At 44.7% G+C, this 16,942-nt stretch overlaps 1 protein-coding gene across 1 annotated transcript in view; it reads left to right on the top strand.

Moving 5' to 3' along the window:
* Positions 1 to 16,942, top strand: part of ERMP1 (endoplasmic reticulum metallopeptidase 1) — a 438,183-nt gene that overhangs the window by 244,997 nt on the left and 176,244 nt on the right. The window contains exons 5-6 of the mRNA XM_069240202.1: positions 13,175 to 13,321; positions 16,143 to 16,235. Coding sequence (XP_069096303.1) covers positions 13,175 to 13,321; positions 16,143 to 16,235 — 240 coding nt within the window. The remainder of the gene's footprint in view (positions 1 to 13,174; positions 13,322 to 16,142; positions 16,236 to 16,942) is intronic.

Below are 16,942 nucleotides of genomic sequence, written 5' to 3'. Positions count from 1 at the left end.
TGCCACTTGCGGTTACGTTTTGGTCCCACTTGGTGCAGAATTCTCTTCAGAACGCTTCATCACAAAAGCAGGAAAGGATTTTATTTGTCAGTGTTTTGTTGTCTCACTCCTTTTCAAAATATAAGAACTATGAATGGATGTGCTAGAATCATGAGGCATAGACCCAAGTCATACCTACCCCAGCAACTAGCCACTTAGATTAGAGCAGCACAACACCCATTAGTAGTAGTAGACAATGTCAACTGCATTCTCATATCACATTCTGAAGACACATAAGATTATCACAGGAATCTCTAATCTATTTCATAGCTCTGGACTTTAATGGCTGCAAGAATCAGTTGTCTATCTCTTTCGGCTTTTGTGAAGGGTTTAGTTGGTGGAGGACTCAACATACACTTATAGTCCCTTGAATTGTGAACAGCTGTATATTGATATATACCAGCAGGTTTCGACACTGTCTGGCCCGGTGAGAGAATTTGGCAACAAGCTGTCAACCTGCTGGTTTCATCCACTTTCTTCTCTGCCCTTGAGTGCCTAGTGAATAATCAGGTAGACACTCTGGTTGAACCATCCACTTCCTAGACTGCACTGGCTTTTTGTTCTTCTTTTCATACCAGATACTGTTCCCCTCCTTTCACCTTCTGAAATGCTACCAGTCTTTGTAGCTTCATCTCCGCTACCACTTCCACCACTACAGACACTTGTCTAGCTGTTTTGTTCAGATGCCCAATAAGACCATCATACCCATACAATATTCCACCTCATCCTTCCTGCATGCCACCCCCTTGCAGGAGGTTGTGCGTTGCTGCCCCAGAACTTGACCTGGACTCCGACACCGAAGCTTGTACTGATTCTGTACATAGAGATGCAGGCACACCTTCCTGCGATCTATGAGTTGGTAATAGCTTTGTCCTCCCACCCCAGTGCCAGTAATTGTCATTAAGTCTTTTATCCCCAAATACTTTGAAAATTAACTTCTCATACTATCCATTTCTAATATCTTGGACAAAAACTACGGAGCATGCAAAGTTATTCCAATTTGTGTCTTTGGTAATCAACCTATTGTTTTGATAGCAGCCTTCTTGGCTGTCATCATCCCACATGGACAGAGTGGTAAATTGTCTTGAGTCCTACAGTCGGAAATGAATAATCCAGGCATCTTGTTCATGCTAGCTAATGCCATGGCTAACTACTGGCCACATCCATTATGTCCATCATCTTACATCCTTACTCCCTGGATCTGTCCAGGAGGAGGATAAAGTAATTCACAGCATGGACAAGGAAGCGTTAGAACAGCAACTGCTGATATGACAAAATATAATCTGTGTTGATGCAAAGGCTATTAACACAGTATTTCGATGTATGTGACTGAAGATGATGGCCCTAGAAAAAGACATCAGTTTTCCATCCAGAGGCACAACATCTTCAGTCTCCACATTAATGAGGTTCTCCAAATCATGGCCAAATTGTGATGTCATCCAGGAGAAATTGGTCAAACCTCAGTCCTGATTCAATCCCATGAATGCCTTCTGAAAGAGTTCAGAGTATTGGCTGTGGTCAAGATCCCGTTAGCTACCCAGACAAAAATACAGTCTGTGCTCTTTGGATATACAGATTGTTTACTGTTGCAATCCTGTGCTTTCACTATGAAAGTAATCACTACCATATTTAAACCCTACAAATTAACTTGAATGAAGCCTTTTGAGTCCTTTTTTTGGGCCTGGCATCTTTGGCACGGTTCCCCCCTAACGTTTTGCCTTAAGCTCTCTTGTTTTGCTGACTTTGTTTTTGCTGGCTTTAGGATTTTGCACACATTACCACTGCTAACTAGTGATAAAGTTTTTGTGCTCACTCCTTAAAACATGTGAGAATTGGCTTACTCGTAATTGGCCTATTTGGTTTACTTGTAAGTCCCTGGTAGTGTTAGTACATGTGCCCAGGGCCTGTAAATTAAATACATCATGCATGTTTTCCAGCATGAAAACCACCATGAGGTTGTCCACTGTCCCTCTGTTTTTTTAGTTCCCCAGCTACGTGAAATGCAGGGTTTTCTTTGTGAAAATCGCTGTTGAAAATAAGTAATTATTTCAAGCGATGAATAATTTGCTATTTAATTTGTTATTCTGAATAAGCATCTAATATTTAGCTGCACATAACCTGGTATGTGTTACTTTTCTAATTAACGTAAATTGCAAACATCACGTTCCTCTGTAACTCCATAGGTAGGGGATGATACACATTTTTCACCCCATTCTTATTGATTATGCTCCCGATGACACTGAGAAAACCAGTTACTAGTAATTTTTCATGTTTTGGACCAGGCACTTCACCCATATGGAGTGCGTCCCCTTTTTAGATTCACAGAACAAGCAGAAAGCTTGGACTGCTGCTAACGACTCTGCTATTTTGGTAGGAGGCCCACACGAGCTGCTATGCCTACTTGCACGCTCACGCCGCTGTAGCTTCTTCATTATCTGCCCAACTCGGGACAGCTCGCTTTCAGTGTAGCCGAACCGAATAAGGATTCCACACGCCAAGCAGCGATAAGAACCAGGCTCTTACTGCCTGCTACAACTCAGTTTCATTTTTGTATAGTGATAGGTAATTGGTGAGTATTTAATTTTTTCCTGTTTTACTTCCTCAGGCCATTCTTTTTCCAATCTGAAGGGCCTGAATTTTATTGAACTCTCATATGAAACATGAGTTAGGTGAGCGCAGTTTGCCTTCTTTTTCTTATAGTTAACTCACTTTTTTCTGTTAATAGTTTTCAATATTTGTTACTTTTCCTGCATTCCTCACACTCAGACCTTTTGACTGAGATTCCCATTCTGCAGATAAGCGAACATCTGTCCTCTTATGGGTGTATCGACAAGTGACTCCAGGTGAGACTTGCATGATACAGCATGTATATGACAATGAAAATATACCAGATATGGTGTTTAATGCAATAACATCCCCACGCAGGTTGCTCCATTCGCATTTCCTGATGAAGAACAGTTTGTAAGGTGCTAACTAGCCATGTTTTTTCTGGGTCAGAATGTCGGCAATCTGATCATTGGCCTGTACTAACTATCATCCCTTAAGGGCATTAAGGAGGAGAATCTTGTGTTACCCTGAAAGTACAGGTATAGACTGTCACAATATTCCAGACAGGTTTTGTGCAGATGATGTTGCACGCAATATGATTTTATTTTATCTCTTAAGTTCTTAGTCACAACTTTGTTACTTGTCACGCTGCGCAAGCATTTTTTGCAGCTTTTCACTAATGAAGCAACCAATATTATGATTTTTATATACTTCTATATATACGTTTGCCATAATAAACGTATGTAATACAAATCAAGTTCTGGTGTTGTGTCTTCTTTGGATGTGTTTTTATATCTTTCAAAGATGTATGTCTCTTTAGTTAAAATGATGTTGTCCTGACAGGACCATTTGTTGATTGCACTCAACTGATAAGCCTGCAGCACTGGTTGTGCTGCCTACTTAAGATGCCCTTTAAACACGTCTAAGGCCAGCCAATGCAGCCTGTGTGTGTAGTTTTAAACTTCCATTTCGACCTGGCAAAACAGTTGCCAGGCCCAAATTTCCTTTTAAATACAAATGTCACCCTTAGGGTAGACCACGAACAGCCTAAAGGTCAGGGTGCAGTGTATCTAAAAAGTAGGACATGTGATTTTAAGTTTTACATGTCCTGGTATTGAAAAACTCTTACATTTGTTTTTCAGTACTGCAAGGCCTACTTCTTCCACATTGGAGTTACCTTATTGCATTTAAGAAGCTGTAACTTCCAATTGGGAGCAGGTAGACAGGGCAAATTTGGTGTCTAAAGAATAGTAATCAAAATACCTATTTAATGACAAAGTCAGATTTTTAATCACAATTCTGAAAATGCCACTTTTAAAAAGTTGTCATATTCTTGTCCTAACTATAGGGTACATGCAGCCTGATCCTGGGTCACATGACTAGGTGTAGCCTACAAGCTGGTGTTTGCGTATTGCTCCCAGACAGTGGGACAAAGGGAAGATAGATGTTGGCAGGATAGACCACTGAGTTAACGTAGAAGAGAAGCTGTCACCTACCACGCTTGCACATCATAAAGGCTCTGTGTGAGCGCTCTCACAAAGGGTTTGTCGCTAGTCTTTTGTGACCCCAGATAAGCTGGGGCCAGGACAGTGAGGAAGGGGGGTGCCTGACACCTCAGTGGGGTGGAAACTTCTAGATGCTTCCTCCACTTCAAAGTGACCCAACTCTTCAATACACTTTTGAAACTGTGACCTCTGTCAGGAAGGAGGACTGCTGTGCTGCTGTCTATGAATGCCACTTTGCTGGACTGCTGCTCTTAATGACTGCTACCCTGTTGTGCTGATCTGCTGCCCCCTTGTCTGGGTGAGAAGGACTGCATCTCTAAACCAAGGACTCCAAAGGCTAGTTGGCTGGCCTCCTGAACAGAAGCCTCAGGAACATAACAGGCCCCCAATAATCTTGAACCCAGCACCTCGGCTCTGACTTCTGTGAGCCTTACCCTGCAAAGTGGTACCACCCAAGTCCTAGACTCTTGCAAATAAATCTGAAGGTGCTCTGCCAGCCCATCTATGGACTCAGCAGAACCAATGCATCCCCACTACAACTCTGAGCAGAAACGATGCATCGTGTCTGCTGCATGGACTTGCTCGGCGCAAGGTCTTAGCATTGTTCTCGCAGCCCCATCATAACTGATGCAGACCTTCACATCGCAAGCCTCTCATCTATTGCAGCCTCGACAACAACGCAGGACTCTGCATTACAAGTCCTGCAGCTTCTTCGCAACCAGCTGGTGCGTGAAGCATCCTCGACCCAGGACTTCTCATCGCAAGCCCCTTCATCAACATCCTCCCAAATGGCAGTGCAGGAACTCGCATCACAGCCTTACAGCTCCTCTGAACTGACGCTGCATGATGCATCTCCAAGTAGGACCTCACATGGCCTTGGCTGCGTGATACATCCACGGTGCAGGACTCCACATCTCTATCTGTGCAACCAGGATTTTATGTAATCTTGTTCAGCGAGCCTAACTAGGTCTTTTGTGGTCAACCTGAACTTCTGACTTTGTCCCGGTCTGGCATGACCAGATATCCACAGTTGGCGCTTTGTGCTTTTCGGCACTATTTTCATTTAGATCTTTAAAGTTTTATATTTTCGGTTCTACTGGATTTTTGTTGTTTAGGTCTTGATTTATTTATTAACATGCTGTAGGAAGCTGTCTCTGTATATACTATATTTAAATGAGATATCAGCAGCACAGAGTCCAGGGTTTCCCCAACAGGCTTGACAGAGGCAATAATAGATAATACTGATGCTCTATTTGTGGTAGTGTGGTCAAGCAGTTAGGCTTATCAGAGGGTAGTGTTAAGCATTTGTTGTACACACACAAGCAATAAGTGAAAACACACACTAAGTGACTTAACTCCAGGCCAATAGGTTTTTATATAGAAAAATATACTTTTGTTAATTTATTTTTAAAGCCACAAGATTCATTTAGCAGGTAAGTGCATTAAATGAAAGATACTTTGCAAAGTAATAATTGAGACTTTGAAAAGATTCAATATTGTACACAGTTTTCATTAAAATGGCAAAAAGCTATTTTAAAAGTGGACGCAGTGCAATTTTTAACCGTTCCTGGGGGAGGTAAGTATAGTACAGTTTCAGAGGTAAGTACCACACTTATGGGTTCAGTCTCCTGGGTATAGGTAGTCCACCTTTAGGGGTTCAAGGCAACCCCAAACACCCAGCAACACAGGGCCGGTCAGGTGCAGAGGTCAAACAGAAGCCAAAATAACGTGGGAACCTATGGAGAAAGGGGGTGCTCCGGTTCCAGTCTTCTGGCAGGTAAGTACCCGCGTTCTCGGACGGCAGACCCAGGGGGTTTGGAGGAGTACTGGAGGTGTCCCAAGTAGGTGCAAAAACCACACCCTCAGCGGCACGGGGCAGCCGGGTGCAGTGTGCCAACAGGGTGTCGGGTTCTCAATAGAACTCTATGGAGGGGCCCCGGGGTCACTTAGGTGCTGAAGGCAGGGCACAGGGGGCCCTTTCGGGCAAGCCACCGACTGGGCAAGGGTGAGGGCCGCCTGCTGATCGTTGCTGCACCGGTGGGCGGTTTCGCACAGGCCTGGGGGCTGTGGGTGCAGTGCTTCTTCCAGGCGTTGGATATCTTCGTCCCGGGCAGTCAGGGGGGTCCTCGGTATTCCCTCTGCAGGCATAGTTGTGGGGGTGCAGGGAGGTCAGCCCAGGGTGGACACATCGTCGGAGTTGCCTGGGTGTCCTCTCTAGATAGTTGGTTTCTCTAGACACAGGCCGGGAGCATCGGGTGCAGAGTGTTGGGGACTTCTGGAGTGAGGTGTGAGTCCCTTTAAAGATGGTTTCCATCTTTCTTGGTTGGACAGGTCCGCTGTCCACTGGAGTTCTTGTTCCTTCTTTGGTGCAGGGGAGTCCTCTAAATTGGCAGAGGTCGCTGGGCCCGCAGGATGTGATGCTGTGGTGCAGGTTCTCTGGAGTAGGAGACAGGCTGGTCGGGCTGGTGCCAAAGCAGTTCAGGTCAGCAGCCCTTTTACTTTGTAGGTCGTCAGGAATCTGAAGTCCTGGGTTCAGGGTTGCCCCTAAATACTCAATTTGAGGGGCGTGTTAGGGTCACAGGGCAGTAGCCAATGGCAAATGTCCTTGAGGGTGGCTACACCTTCCTTGTGCTCCCTTCCTTTGGGGAGGGGAGCACATCCCTATCCATATTGGGCTAAATCCTCCCAAACAAGATGGAAGATTTTCCAAGGAGGGGATCACCTTGGCTCTGGTCACTTTAGGGGTAGACCTTGCTGAGGGGGGATTCCTCCTTGTTTTTCTCATTATTTCTCCAGATTTGCCGCCAACATTTGGGCTGCGTCTGGGGGTCAGGCATCTCTACTAGCTGGAGTGCCTTGGGGCGTTGTAACACCAGGCTTGAGCCTTTGAGGCTCACCGCCAGGTGTTACAGTTCCTGCAGGGGGAGGTGTGAAGCACCTCCACCAAGGACAGGCTTGGTTTCTGACCACAGAGTGCACAAAGGTACTTACCCCATGTGATCAGAACTTGTCTTGAAGTGGCAGGCTGGCACAGACCGGTCAGTCACACACTAACAGTAGGGCTAACATACAGGGGACATCTCTAAGATGACCTCTGTGTGCATTTCTCAATAAATCCCACACTTATTGTGTTGAGATGTTTGATACCTAACTTCCCAGTATTCAGTGTAGCCATTATGGTGCTGTGGAGTTTGTAATTACAAACTCCCAGACCATATACTCAGTATGGCTACCCTGCACTTAACAATGTCTAAGAATTGACTTAGACACTGTAGGGGCATAGTGCTCATGCAACTAAGCCCTCATCTGTGGTATAGTGCACCATGCCTTTGGGCTGTAAGGCCTGCTAGAGGGGTGACTTACCTATGCCACAGGCAGTGGGTTGTGGACATGGAGTGCCTGAGGGGAGTGCCATGTTGACTTTGTCTTTTCTCCTCACCAGCACACAGAAGCTGCAAAGCAGTGTGCATGCACTGAATGAGGGGGTCCCTGAGAGTGGCTTAATACATGATGTAGCACTAAGGGACCTTCCCTGGCCACAGGGTCCTTGCACCACGGGTACCTTTTACGAGGGACTTAACTGATTGCCAGGGCTGTGCCAATTGTGGAACCAAAGGTACAGTTTTAGGGAAAGAACACTGGTGCTGGGGCCTGGTTAGCAGGGTCCCAGCACACTTCCAATCAAAGCTGGCATCAACACTAGGCAAAAAGTGGGGGGTGCCCATGCCAACAGTGGCATTTTCCTACACGTCATCTATTTTTCTGAATTGGGGTTGGATTTTTCTTGTGTTTCCACTTTATTACTGTTTGAAGTGCTGCATAAATACTTAACACCGTGCCTCTAAGTTAAACTTGAATGTTCTGTCCCAGACAACCAGAGGGATGAGCACAGGTTAATTTGGGGTTTGCTTGTGACTTCACCCTGACAAAAATGGCGGTCTTTGCTTTAGTACGGTTTCCCCCCCTCCCTCAACTAGTACCCCAATTTGTCACACCTTGCAAGGATCCTGGCATTCCGGCAGCTGCAGAAGGTCCACTACAGTGCCCAACTGAATATTGCCTGGTGAGTGTTTCAGCAAAGAAACTGTCGGAGACCATTTCTGGTCATAGCCTCCTGACCCTCTTCAGTCTTGTTTTTCTGACAGCTACTCTACGGGCCACCCTTCACCCTTAAAAGATAATTCAGTTAATCTGGGCCATTACAGACCTGGAAGCTATAAAGGTATTTTCACCCCCTCAGGAAGCTAACAAACTGTGGAGTTTTTCCTGGAAGAATCTAGAAATGACAAGCTTGTTATGGCTCAAAACAGTCCTTTAGAAGATCTTAGACAACTCCCAATACTTGGTCTCGTCCTGGTGGGACAAACTTTGCCTTGCTATGTGTAGTTCTTGGGCATCTGGGAAGAGGATACAGCATTACGGCCAGAGCTCCCATTTTGGATTATGGGGAACCAGGTTCGAGTCTCCGCTGTGGCTCAGCATCCTGTGATTCTGTGCAAACCACTTTAAAAAAAGGAATCTGACTTTGTAACTGTTGACCATGAAATGCGCTCTGATGCCCTTGCGCCGAGTTTGTGCTATGTCAAACTGCATAAATAGATATATCTTGCTCTTCGTCCAAAGGAGGGTACATCCACCTCCCCAGAAAAAGAGGCAACTTTCCATGTAGGCAAAGGAGATTTGCCATTTTCACTACCATTGCTAACAGAGGGCCTTGATTGTGAGGAGTTATCCATCTCTAGCTTAGGCCACTTCTCTAAGACATTAGGTGTTACAATCGCTACAGGAAGTAGTCTTCCTCCAGATGACAGTAGAAACGTTTGTGGCTGAGGTTGTGTCACTGAGTCATATCAAGCAGCGTCAATCTTCTTAACTGCTTGGTGAAAATGATCTTTTTCAGGCATCTGATGGAATCAGGGTTTCTGTTTGTTAGAAATAGGGTTTCTGGTTGGCTAGGGTATGCACCTAAGCCAGGCAGAGCCCACCACTTTAGTCTGGGTAAGGGAGCTACACACCCAAGACACCCCTGCTAAGCTCCTTGGTAGCTTGGCCAGAGTAGTCAGGATTATGTGCACATTGTACAGTCACCTCATATATTCACTTGCTAACCTGGCATTGCACTGTATCAACAATTTATCCCCATGAACATTGAGGGCATACAATTCAGCATGTAATGAACAGAATCCCGGGATCACCAGTACGGTACATCCTAAGCACATTGGTACTAGTGTGACCCTAATTCCAGACACACCTGCCCTCCCTTTAGCAAGGTTATGGTAATAAAAGTTATACCAGTTCGGTTGGATCACTTCTCCCTCGGGGGCCCTCCGTTGAGGTTCTGCCCTGCAATACCTCCTCTGATCCAACGCCTCCAAGGTAGGTCCCCCCGCCCTTACTGGGTCCCCCACGCATAAAATGGTAATGGGGCAGCTACACGCATCCTTTCTGCAGCGCACCCACTTATTTGCCAGCGGCCCGTCCTCACATCCTCCTCTGCTCTGGAGCAGGCTCCTCTGCACGCGCCCACACTGCAGCTCGGGACGTGGCACTGAATTCAGAGGAGAGGAGCACTGTGTCACTCTGCGTCTCTACTTCAGAAGTGGATGCATGCATGTGCCCCAGGGGCACTAGGGAGTGTGCGTTTCGCCCGCATTCCATGAAACACTGCCGCGGTCACCTCTGTACTCCTCCCTTTTCCCCTGCCCTCCTGGATCGGGGAAGGGTGGGGGGGACAGCGTGGCACTCAGGAGTGCAGTGCCAAATGGGGGCACACAGCCAGAGGGACAGCAGGAACGCTCACCATGCGCTTTCCACAGTTTGGGAACAGCGCTCTCCTTGTGCTGAACAAGCAATCGAGGCACTATCGGCAGCCTTCCCCCTAGGGGGAGAGGATAACTTTTGTGCCATGAAACCTCAGGAGCAGTATCAGGCAATCCTGGTCGTTGGGAGTCCTAATAAACAGGGTGGAGGGGAAAGTAAGCCCCACACCTCTGGAGAGCACTTGGGGGTGGGGGGGCAGAAGCAGGGCAGGCAAGCAGGAGGCCAGCACGTAAGGCAGTGCAAGTGGTAGTCCCTCCAACCGCCAGAGCAGTCGGTAGGCAACAGGCCAACACAGTAAGCAAACAATCCAAATCGTGGTCCTGCCTGACAGCACAGCAGCCCCTGGCAATGTGCAGAATGCAGAGCCAGCAGCATCTGTTTACAAGTCCCACGCAGAGTCTCAAAACATGGGGTACAACCATTGTACTTATACTCAAAATGTCTTTGATCTAGAGGGAAATTCAGAAGAACTTTGGAAATGCACAACACCCTTTTTCAACTCCAGCCTTGGCTCCAGACATTAGTAGGGGGTAAACAAGCCCTTTGTGTGAGGGCAGGAGACAGCCTATATAAATGTAAGTGTGCCCCGCCTCCATCTCTTAGCCCAGGAAGACCATGCAATATGCCGATGTAATCCTGTCACACCTCCACCCTCACTGTGTGATGGCTGTCTGGAAAGCGTGCACAAAGCCCAGCTGTCACTCTACCCTGGACGTGGATTGGAGTCAGGCTGCAAAGCACATGAGTCATGAGCACAGTGAAATGCCCACTTTCTAAAAGTGTCATTTCCACAGTAGTAATAAAAAATTCACATACACCAATAAGTAGGATTTCTCACAACTATTCCAACCATACAAAACATGCCCACGCTACTCCTCACAGATCGGAAATTACCACTTAAGTACCTTTAAGGGAATTCCCAATACTAGCTTATGAGAGGAGCAGGCCTCACAGCAGTGAGAAACCAAATAGGCTGTTCGCCACTGCTAGGACATGCCACACAGTGAAGGCACATGCCCTACGTTTTACCTACAAGGCACACTGCCCACAGGGCTACCTAGGGCCTGCTTTAGGGGTGACCTATATGTAGTAAAAGGGGATTTTCAGGCTTGGCAAGTAACTTTAAATGCCAAGTCAAGTGGCAGTAAACTGCACACGAAGGCACTGCAGTGGCATGCCTGAGACAGGTTTGAAAGGCTACATCTGTTGATGGCGCAATCTGCGCTGAAGGCCCACTAGTAGCATTTAATTTACAGGCCCAGGGTATATGATATACCACTATACAAGGGGCTTACATGTAAATTAAATAAGCCAAACCAGTATAAGCCAATCATACCAAGTTTTGGGGAGAGAGTACATTCACCTTAGCACTGTTTAGCAGTGGTAAAGTGCCCAGAGTCCTAAAGCCAACAAAAAGAGGGTCAGAAAAAGAGGAGGAGAAGGCAAAAAGTTTGGGGATAACTCTGCAGAAAGGACCATTTCCAGCACAGTTGTTCACTTAATAAAAATTACCTTGCACCTTTGCAGCCAAATGGATCCGACCAGAAAAATCTTTCCCAGCCCCAACAAGGCAATTGAGGTTAATTTCATCAAGTGGTTGCTTTTCTTCCCCTCTTACAGGTGACCTATTGCTGTTTGAGACAGAGACCTATTGTGAGCAAGACTAATTCAGAAAACTTTCAATGAGGTTGGCCAAGCCTCATCAAACACACATTTGCCTGATTAACCTCCACATAGAAGCAGAGTTAAAGTTGCCTCAATGACATTGCCCAGGCATGTGCCTAGTGTAGGTGTGTATGGTAACTACATTGGCTACTTGACATATATTCTTCAGGCATTATAGTTACAAGGCTAACTCCTGAAGCGATACTCAACCGTGTCTGAAGAGTTTTAGGACCTTTTTTGCCTAGGCATTAAGGTTCCCAGAATGCCATCTGTTTCACCTCATTTTCTGTTTGTGTGGAATCCCCCCCCACATTCAGAATGTGGGAGTTCCCGTGGCTTGATAGACTAAGCTTAGCGGCAACTTTGTCACTGATAACTGCAAGCTCTCTCCTAATATCAGTACCCTCCTACTAGTTTATCAGTCACCTGACAAACAAAACACGGATATGCTATCTTTACATACATCATAGTATTTCGCAAAGATTTGCTTCCATGCAGAACAAATGGGTGTGATTGCATATGATTAAATTTCATGTGAGTGATACTGGGCGTGCAGTGCTTTACCTTTTGTGAGTTGCATGTTCCGTTCCTGCCACAAAGTGACACGGTAGCTGCACATAGAAAGAACCTTATATAGCGTTCCTATGTTTGAGAAGGTTTATCACAAGTAAATTACCGTTTTATATCATTCAAAATCCACGTTTGTTAAAAGCCTATTGTCCCCTTTATTTAGCTCTTGCAGTGGAAGCTGCGGAGCTTTTCCCGAGTGTTTCTACAAAAGGACTTCACTCTTTGCAGACGGCCCAAAACCTTGAATGTTGTGGTCCGGCTCGCCAGACATTTATGTAAGCAACACAGGAAAGTGGATTTAGCTCTGCCCACATGTTGGGAGTCAAGAGCACAGGTTTAATTGGGCAGAAATTGTGTGCGTCCACAAAAAAGTGCTTGCCCTTCTGTACAACTGTGATCATTTTGTTTATTTACCCAGCTGGCTGAGTTTTAACTTTTTGGGGAATACACGTAGTATTGTAAAACTATTAATGTCTTACATAACCAGATAATTTGTGGTGTTTCCTTCTCTGGCCGCAGCACAGATGGGAGGATGGCAGTCCTTAACCTACATGGATTTTTAGGTCTTGCTTGACATTGCAACTTTCTTATGACCTTTCGGCCTACAGTAATATTATTCTTTGGCTCTTTGCTTACACACAAATATTATCCTTTCCCATGCTATCTACTTGTACTGCTTCACATTACCATACAACAACATTACTCTACAGCCAGCCCTATTGGCATTGCCAATGCTTGTTATTACTCTCTGAGGAAGTTCAGTATTTAAGTCGGGAGTAAAGTATCCTTCACCTTCAGGTTTATTAAGACTATGGTGTACATTCAGCATGGCTTTTATACTGCTAGAAATGTGATCTGGTTAGAAAAGCTGAATTAAGCCAGTTCGCTCCTACTTGCCTACTAATTCTCAGTGTCTATATTGTTTGTTCATGGCTTGCTTGGCTCCTAGTGCATAATCCAAAGCTATATAGCTAGTGTAAGATTTTTCTTCTTACTGTCTCTTTGGTGAATATTCTGTGTCCTGACAGGGCCCGAGAACCCGTGGCTGGTCCGAGCATACGCCTCTGCCGCTGTGCACCCGTTCGCGTCCGTGGCAGCGCAGGAAGTTTTCCAGAGTGGAATTATCCCCTCTGATACAGATTTCCGAATCTACAGGGACTTCGGCAACATTCCAGGTAGGTCAGAAGCTTATTTTAAGCAGCTCACCCGCGCACTAGCAAACAATTGTAATTTCAAATATTTATGTGCACATTGTGCTGCGAGGAGCGATAAGGCACGCATTGACTTTCACCCACGGTGCTTTGATTTTATACATGTAAAACAGCCTGGAGAGCGGTCCTTTCAAGTGGTTTCTAAAGTGGGGTTTGAATAATAAATAAAACGTGGTAGCATAAGAAGCCTTCAATCCCTCTAGGTTCTAAACAGAAATCTCTTTTCCTACGTCTCTTCCTTCAGTCAGTGATTCGTTTTCTCTTTTGTTTACATGTTTTCTTTGTGTTCAGGTCCATAGCACAGCTCTTTTATTTTAAAATGCTTGAGGGAACGGTCTTTATAGCTTTCGAATGACTTCAGAAGTAATGTAACTAAAATATTTGAATTTGAGTTTGTTCAAAGCTCTCATGAATTGACGGTGTGGTTTATGGTTTTAAAACAGCATTGTGCGTCACACCCACATTAGAATACTGTAGGTCTGGCCCTGCCCGTTACCCTGGGTGCTTTCTAGCCTGGCGGACACCGGATCTGCTATCCAGCCTGTCATCTGCCTCTAGCCCCAGGCGATGTAAACCAGACTTCATAAGGCCCGCAAGTAACGATCATTCTTAACAACCATGCTTAAAACTGTCACTTTTTTGGTGGGTGTTTCTGTGCAGGGGTGGTGATGCATACTGCAGTCTTTGATTGTTGGTCTTAAAAAAAAAAAAAAAAAAAAATCAGATGGCACTTAGGAATAATGTTGTCCTTCCATATGATAAATACCTGGAGACTGAAGTGAGTTAGGACTCATGGGCTTTAATGTTATAGTTCCACCTCTTTTCTAATGACAGTTTTCACCGCTTCCTGTACTTTTCTCTCTTTAACAATTGCACTTTGTCCTTTTGGTAGTGTCACTTTTACTGGCATTTCAGGTACCTATATGTATAATCTGCAGTCTATAAATAAATTCATTGACATTGACAACTCTACCTAACAGCATTTCCTCCCTGTGGATAGAGCATTTCCACAGTTGCTCTTGTGTTGAGTCTACTGATCGTGCCATTCATACAGGTTCTCCTTTCGGAAGCTGCAGTGGATTGTGGTTTATCTGCAGCTGTAGCACTGATGTGTGCAACTGTGATGAGGACTGTCCCTTTAATAGGATCAGTTGTTGTATGTGTCCTTCAGTCAAGGCAAAGTTAATACCACACTTATTCCTTGATCAAAATGACTGTTTTCATTTTTTTTTTAGTTTTTTTTTTTTAGCTTGAGATAAAGCATTGTTCTAGTGAACAGCATCAGCTCAGTGCGTCGGGCTTGTAGAGCAATAGTCTCACCTTATAGTTGCTCCCAATTTACAACAAAGTAGTATATCTGCACCCCTGGAAGTACTCCTACCAATGGGCGCAAATATCCTACTTTTTGGAATTCACAACCATTGCCAGGAGTTGCCTAGAAAGCTGCGCCACGGACAGATTTCCATGTGTACTACTGGAAGTATTTTGTGATGTGTTATCGGGCTCCCATCGCTTAGTGCGTGATTGTCTATCATACATCTACATACTGGTGAAATGGCGCCCGGTGTGCAAATGCCCATTTTTTTCTTTTCAATTTTCTTTTCAACCTTTGCCGGAGTTAAACACAGACCTTCACCAGCGTGGAAAGTGTTGGAGTTGTTGGATAGAGTTGTGAATGTGCACAAGCTTACAGGCTTGTGAGTTTTAAACTTTCATGGCTATCTATGCCTTGTTCCACCTACTATTCACCCCCAGAATAAGATTTTAGGGGTGTGCGACATTTGTGTAATTTGCTTTTGCGCAATTCCGTTAAACTTCACAAAAATGATGATGCAAAATGACTCTAAAATATGCAAAACCGGCATTTAGCTCTATATTTTATATTGCATTTGGCACGAGGGTGCATTTCTTGCGAAAGAAAAGTTAGTGCAAAAGCACACAAGTGCCACGAACCGTAACCGCATAGTTCTGGTTGTTAGCGTTGTTACCAGGCTTCCGAGCTAACATTTGTGTGTTGTAACGGTGTAGTCTCTGGAATTTCACATTACAAGCTTAACAAGAAAATAGTGCATGCGTTTCCTTCAAACATGCACTTTAACTTCAGCTGCTGGTGCATATAACATTTCAGTGTATGTTATGCCTATACATTGTACTAAAATGTGTCTCTTCAGGTTCATCTCTTACCCAATCCTATTCCCCTCCATATTTTTTGTTTTCCCTTTCAGTCATTAGTGTAGATGGTGACCTCGAGGTCTCCCCATTCCTGGGGACCTGTGCGGTTCCTTGGAGCTGGTTCCTATCCTGAGTCATCTTTAGCCTCTGTGTGGTTGTTAAGCTTAATACACTACAGCATTCAATTTCAGTAACGCCATTACTTCTATAGTTTATTTTTCATTATGCTCCCTTTTTATTTGCAGTTTAACCTGCAAAGTCAGTATTACTTTTAGTTTCAGATGAACTTGCTGTGACCTTGGAAATGTGGTGATTGTTGATTGACGTGAAACACTGCTGAATGAAAAACAGCTAGAAGTGAAATCATTAAATATAAGCAGTAGCTTTGTAGGTTGGTTATCAGATTTCTTGCAAAAATAGTGATGACATTTTCTGAATAGCAGGTATGACGTTTGAGCATTACGCATTAATTATTTCTCTCCCTTACTTTGTATCTGTTAACATTTCACTTCCAAAGGCCAAAACAACTCGTTTATATATCTGTGTCATATCTAATGATTGCATTCAACTGTTACTTTACTGTATACATTTCAAGTTTTTTTTTTCTTAACAGGAATAGATCTGGCGTTTATTGAGAATGGCTACATTTATCATACCAAATACGACACGCCTGATAGAATTCTTACCGACTCAATTCAAAGAGCAGGTCTGTATTCCATAGTTAAAATGATCTTTTGTGAGACTGCCCTGAAATATTGCTGTTAGATCCTCAAAATTCCCCTCTACATACCTTGAGCACTAGACTTACGGAAAGGACTATGGCCTGTTTACTACAAATTCTGATAGAGTTCCTAAGAAGTCCTAATGCTAAGCTTGTTTACCTCTGTTTTTAAAGAGTACAAAGCAAGGCTGATGGTAGTGTCAGAGCTCAGTACATACAGGATGACCTTGAAAAAGTTTATACACAAGCTTTTATATTTTATGTGGCGTAGTCTAATCAAGCCACTGAGGCAAACGTATAGCAGAGCATTAAGTACCAGCGGTAAATCATTCCTGGCTACTGTTGATCAGAGGTTCTGAGATATGGATGGAAATTTGAGTAGAGCATTGATAAGATTGGTGATCTTGGGTGCCTTGATGACCCCACATGTCACGGAGACAGTCACACCAGAAAGGCTGCCACAGATCAGGCACTTCAAGTGAGTGTGGAATAGTCTTGCCATGGCCGGCAGTTTTTTGGGAGGCCCAGGGGAGAACAGGCATGGCAGATGATTTTAAGGGTTGGATGGATGAATACATAGTTCCAGAGAGGTGCCTCTGAAAAACACAACATTTTCTCTTAACAGGTCGTCTTTTGCTCATGTATAGGGGATAGAGGTAATTTTAAGTGTACATAGCCTAGCCCCTAGCTAA

This window comes from Pleurodeles waltl, chromosome 1_2, assembly GCF_031143425.1.
Source record: "Pleurodeles waltl isolate 20211129_DDA chromosome 1_2, aPleWal1.hap1.20221129, whole genome shotgun sequence".
Lineage (NCBI taxonomy): Eukaryota > Metazoa > Chordata > Amphibia > Caudata > Salamandridae > Pleurodeles > Pleurodeles waltl.
Note: the sequence above shows the minus strand (reverse complement) of the source record. Positions and strands in the feature narration are given on the sequence as shown.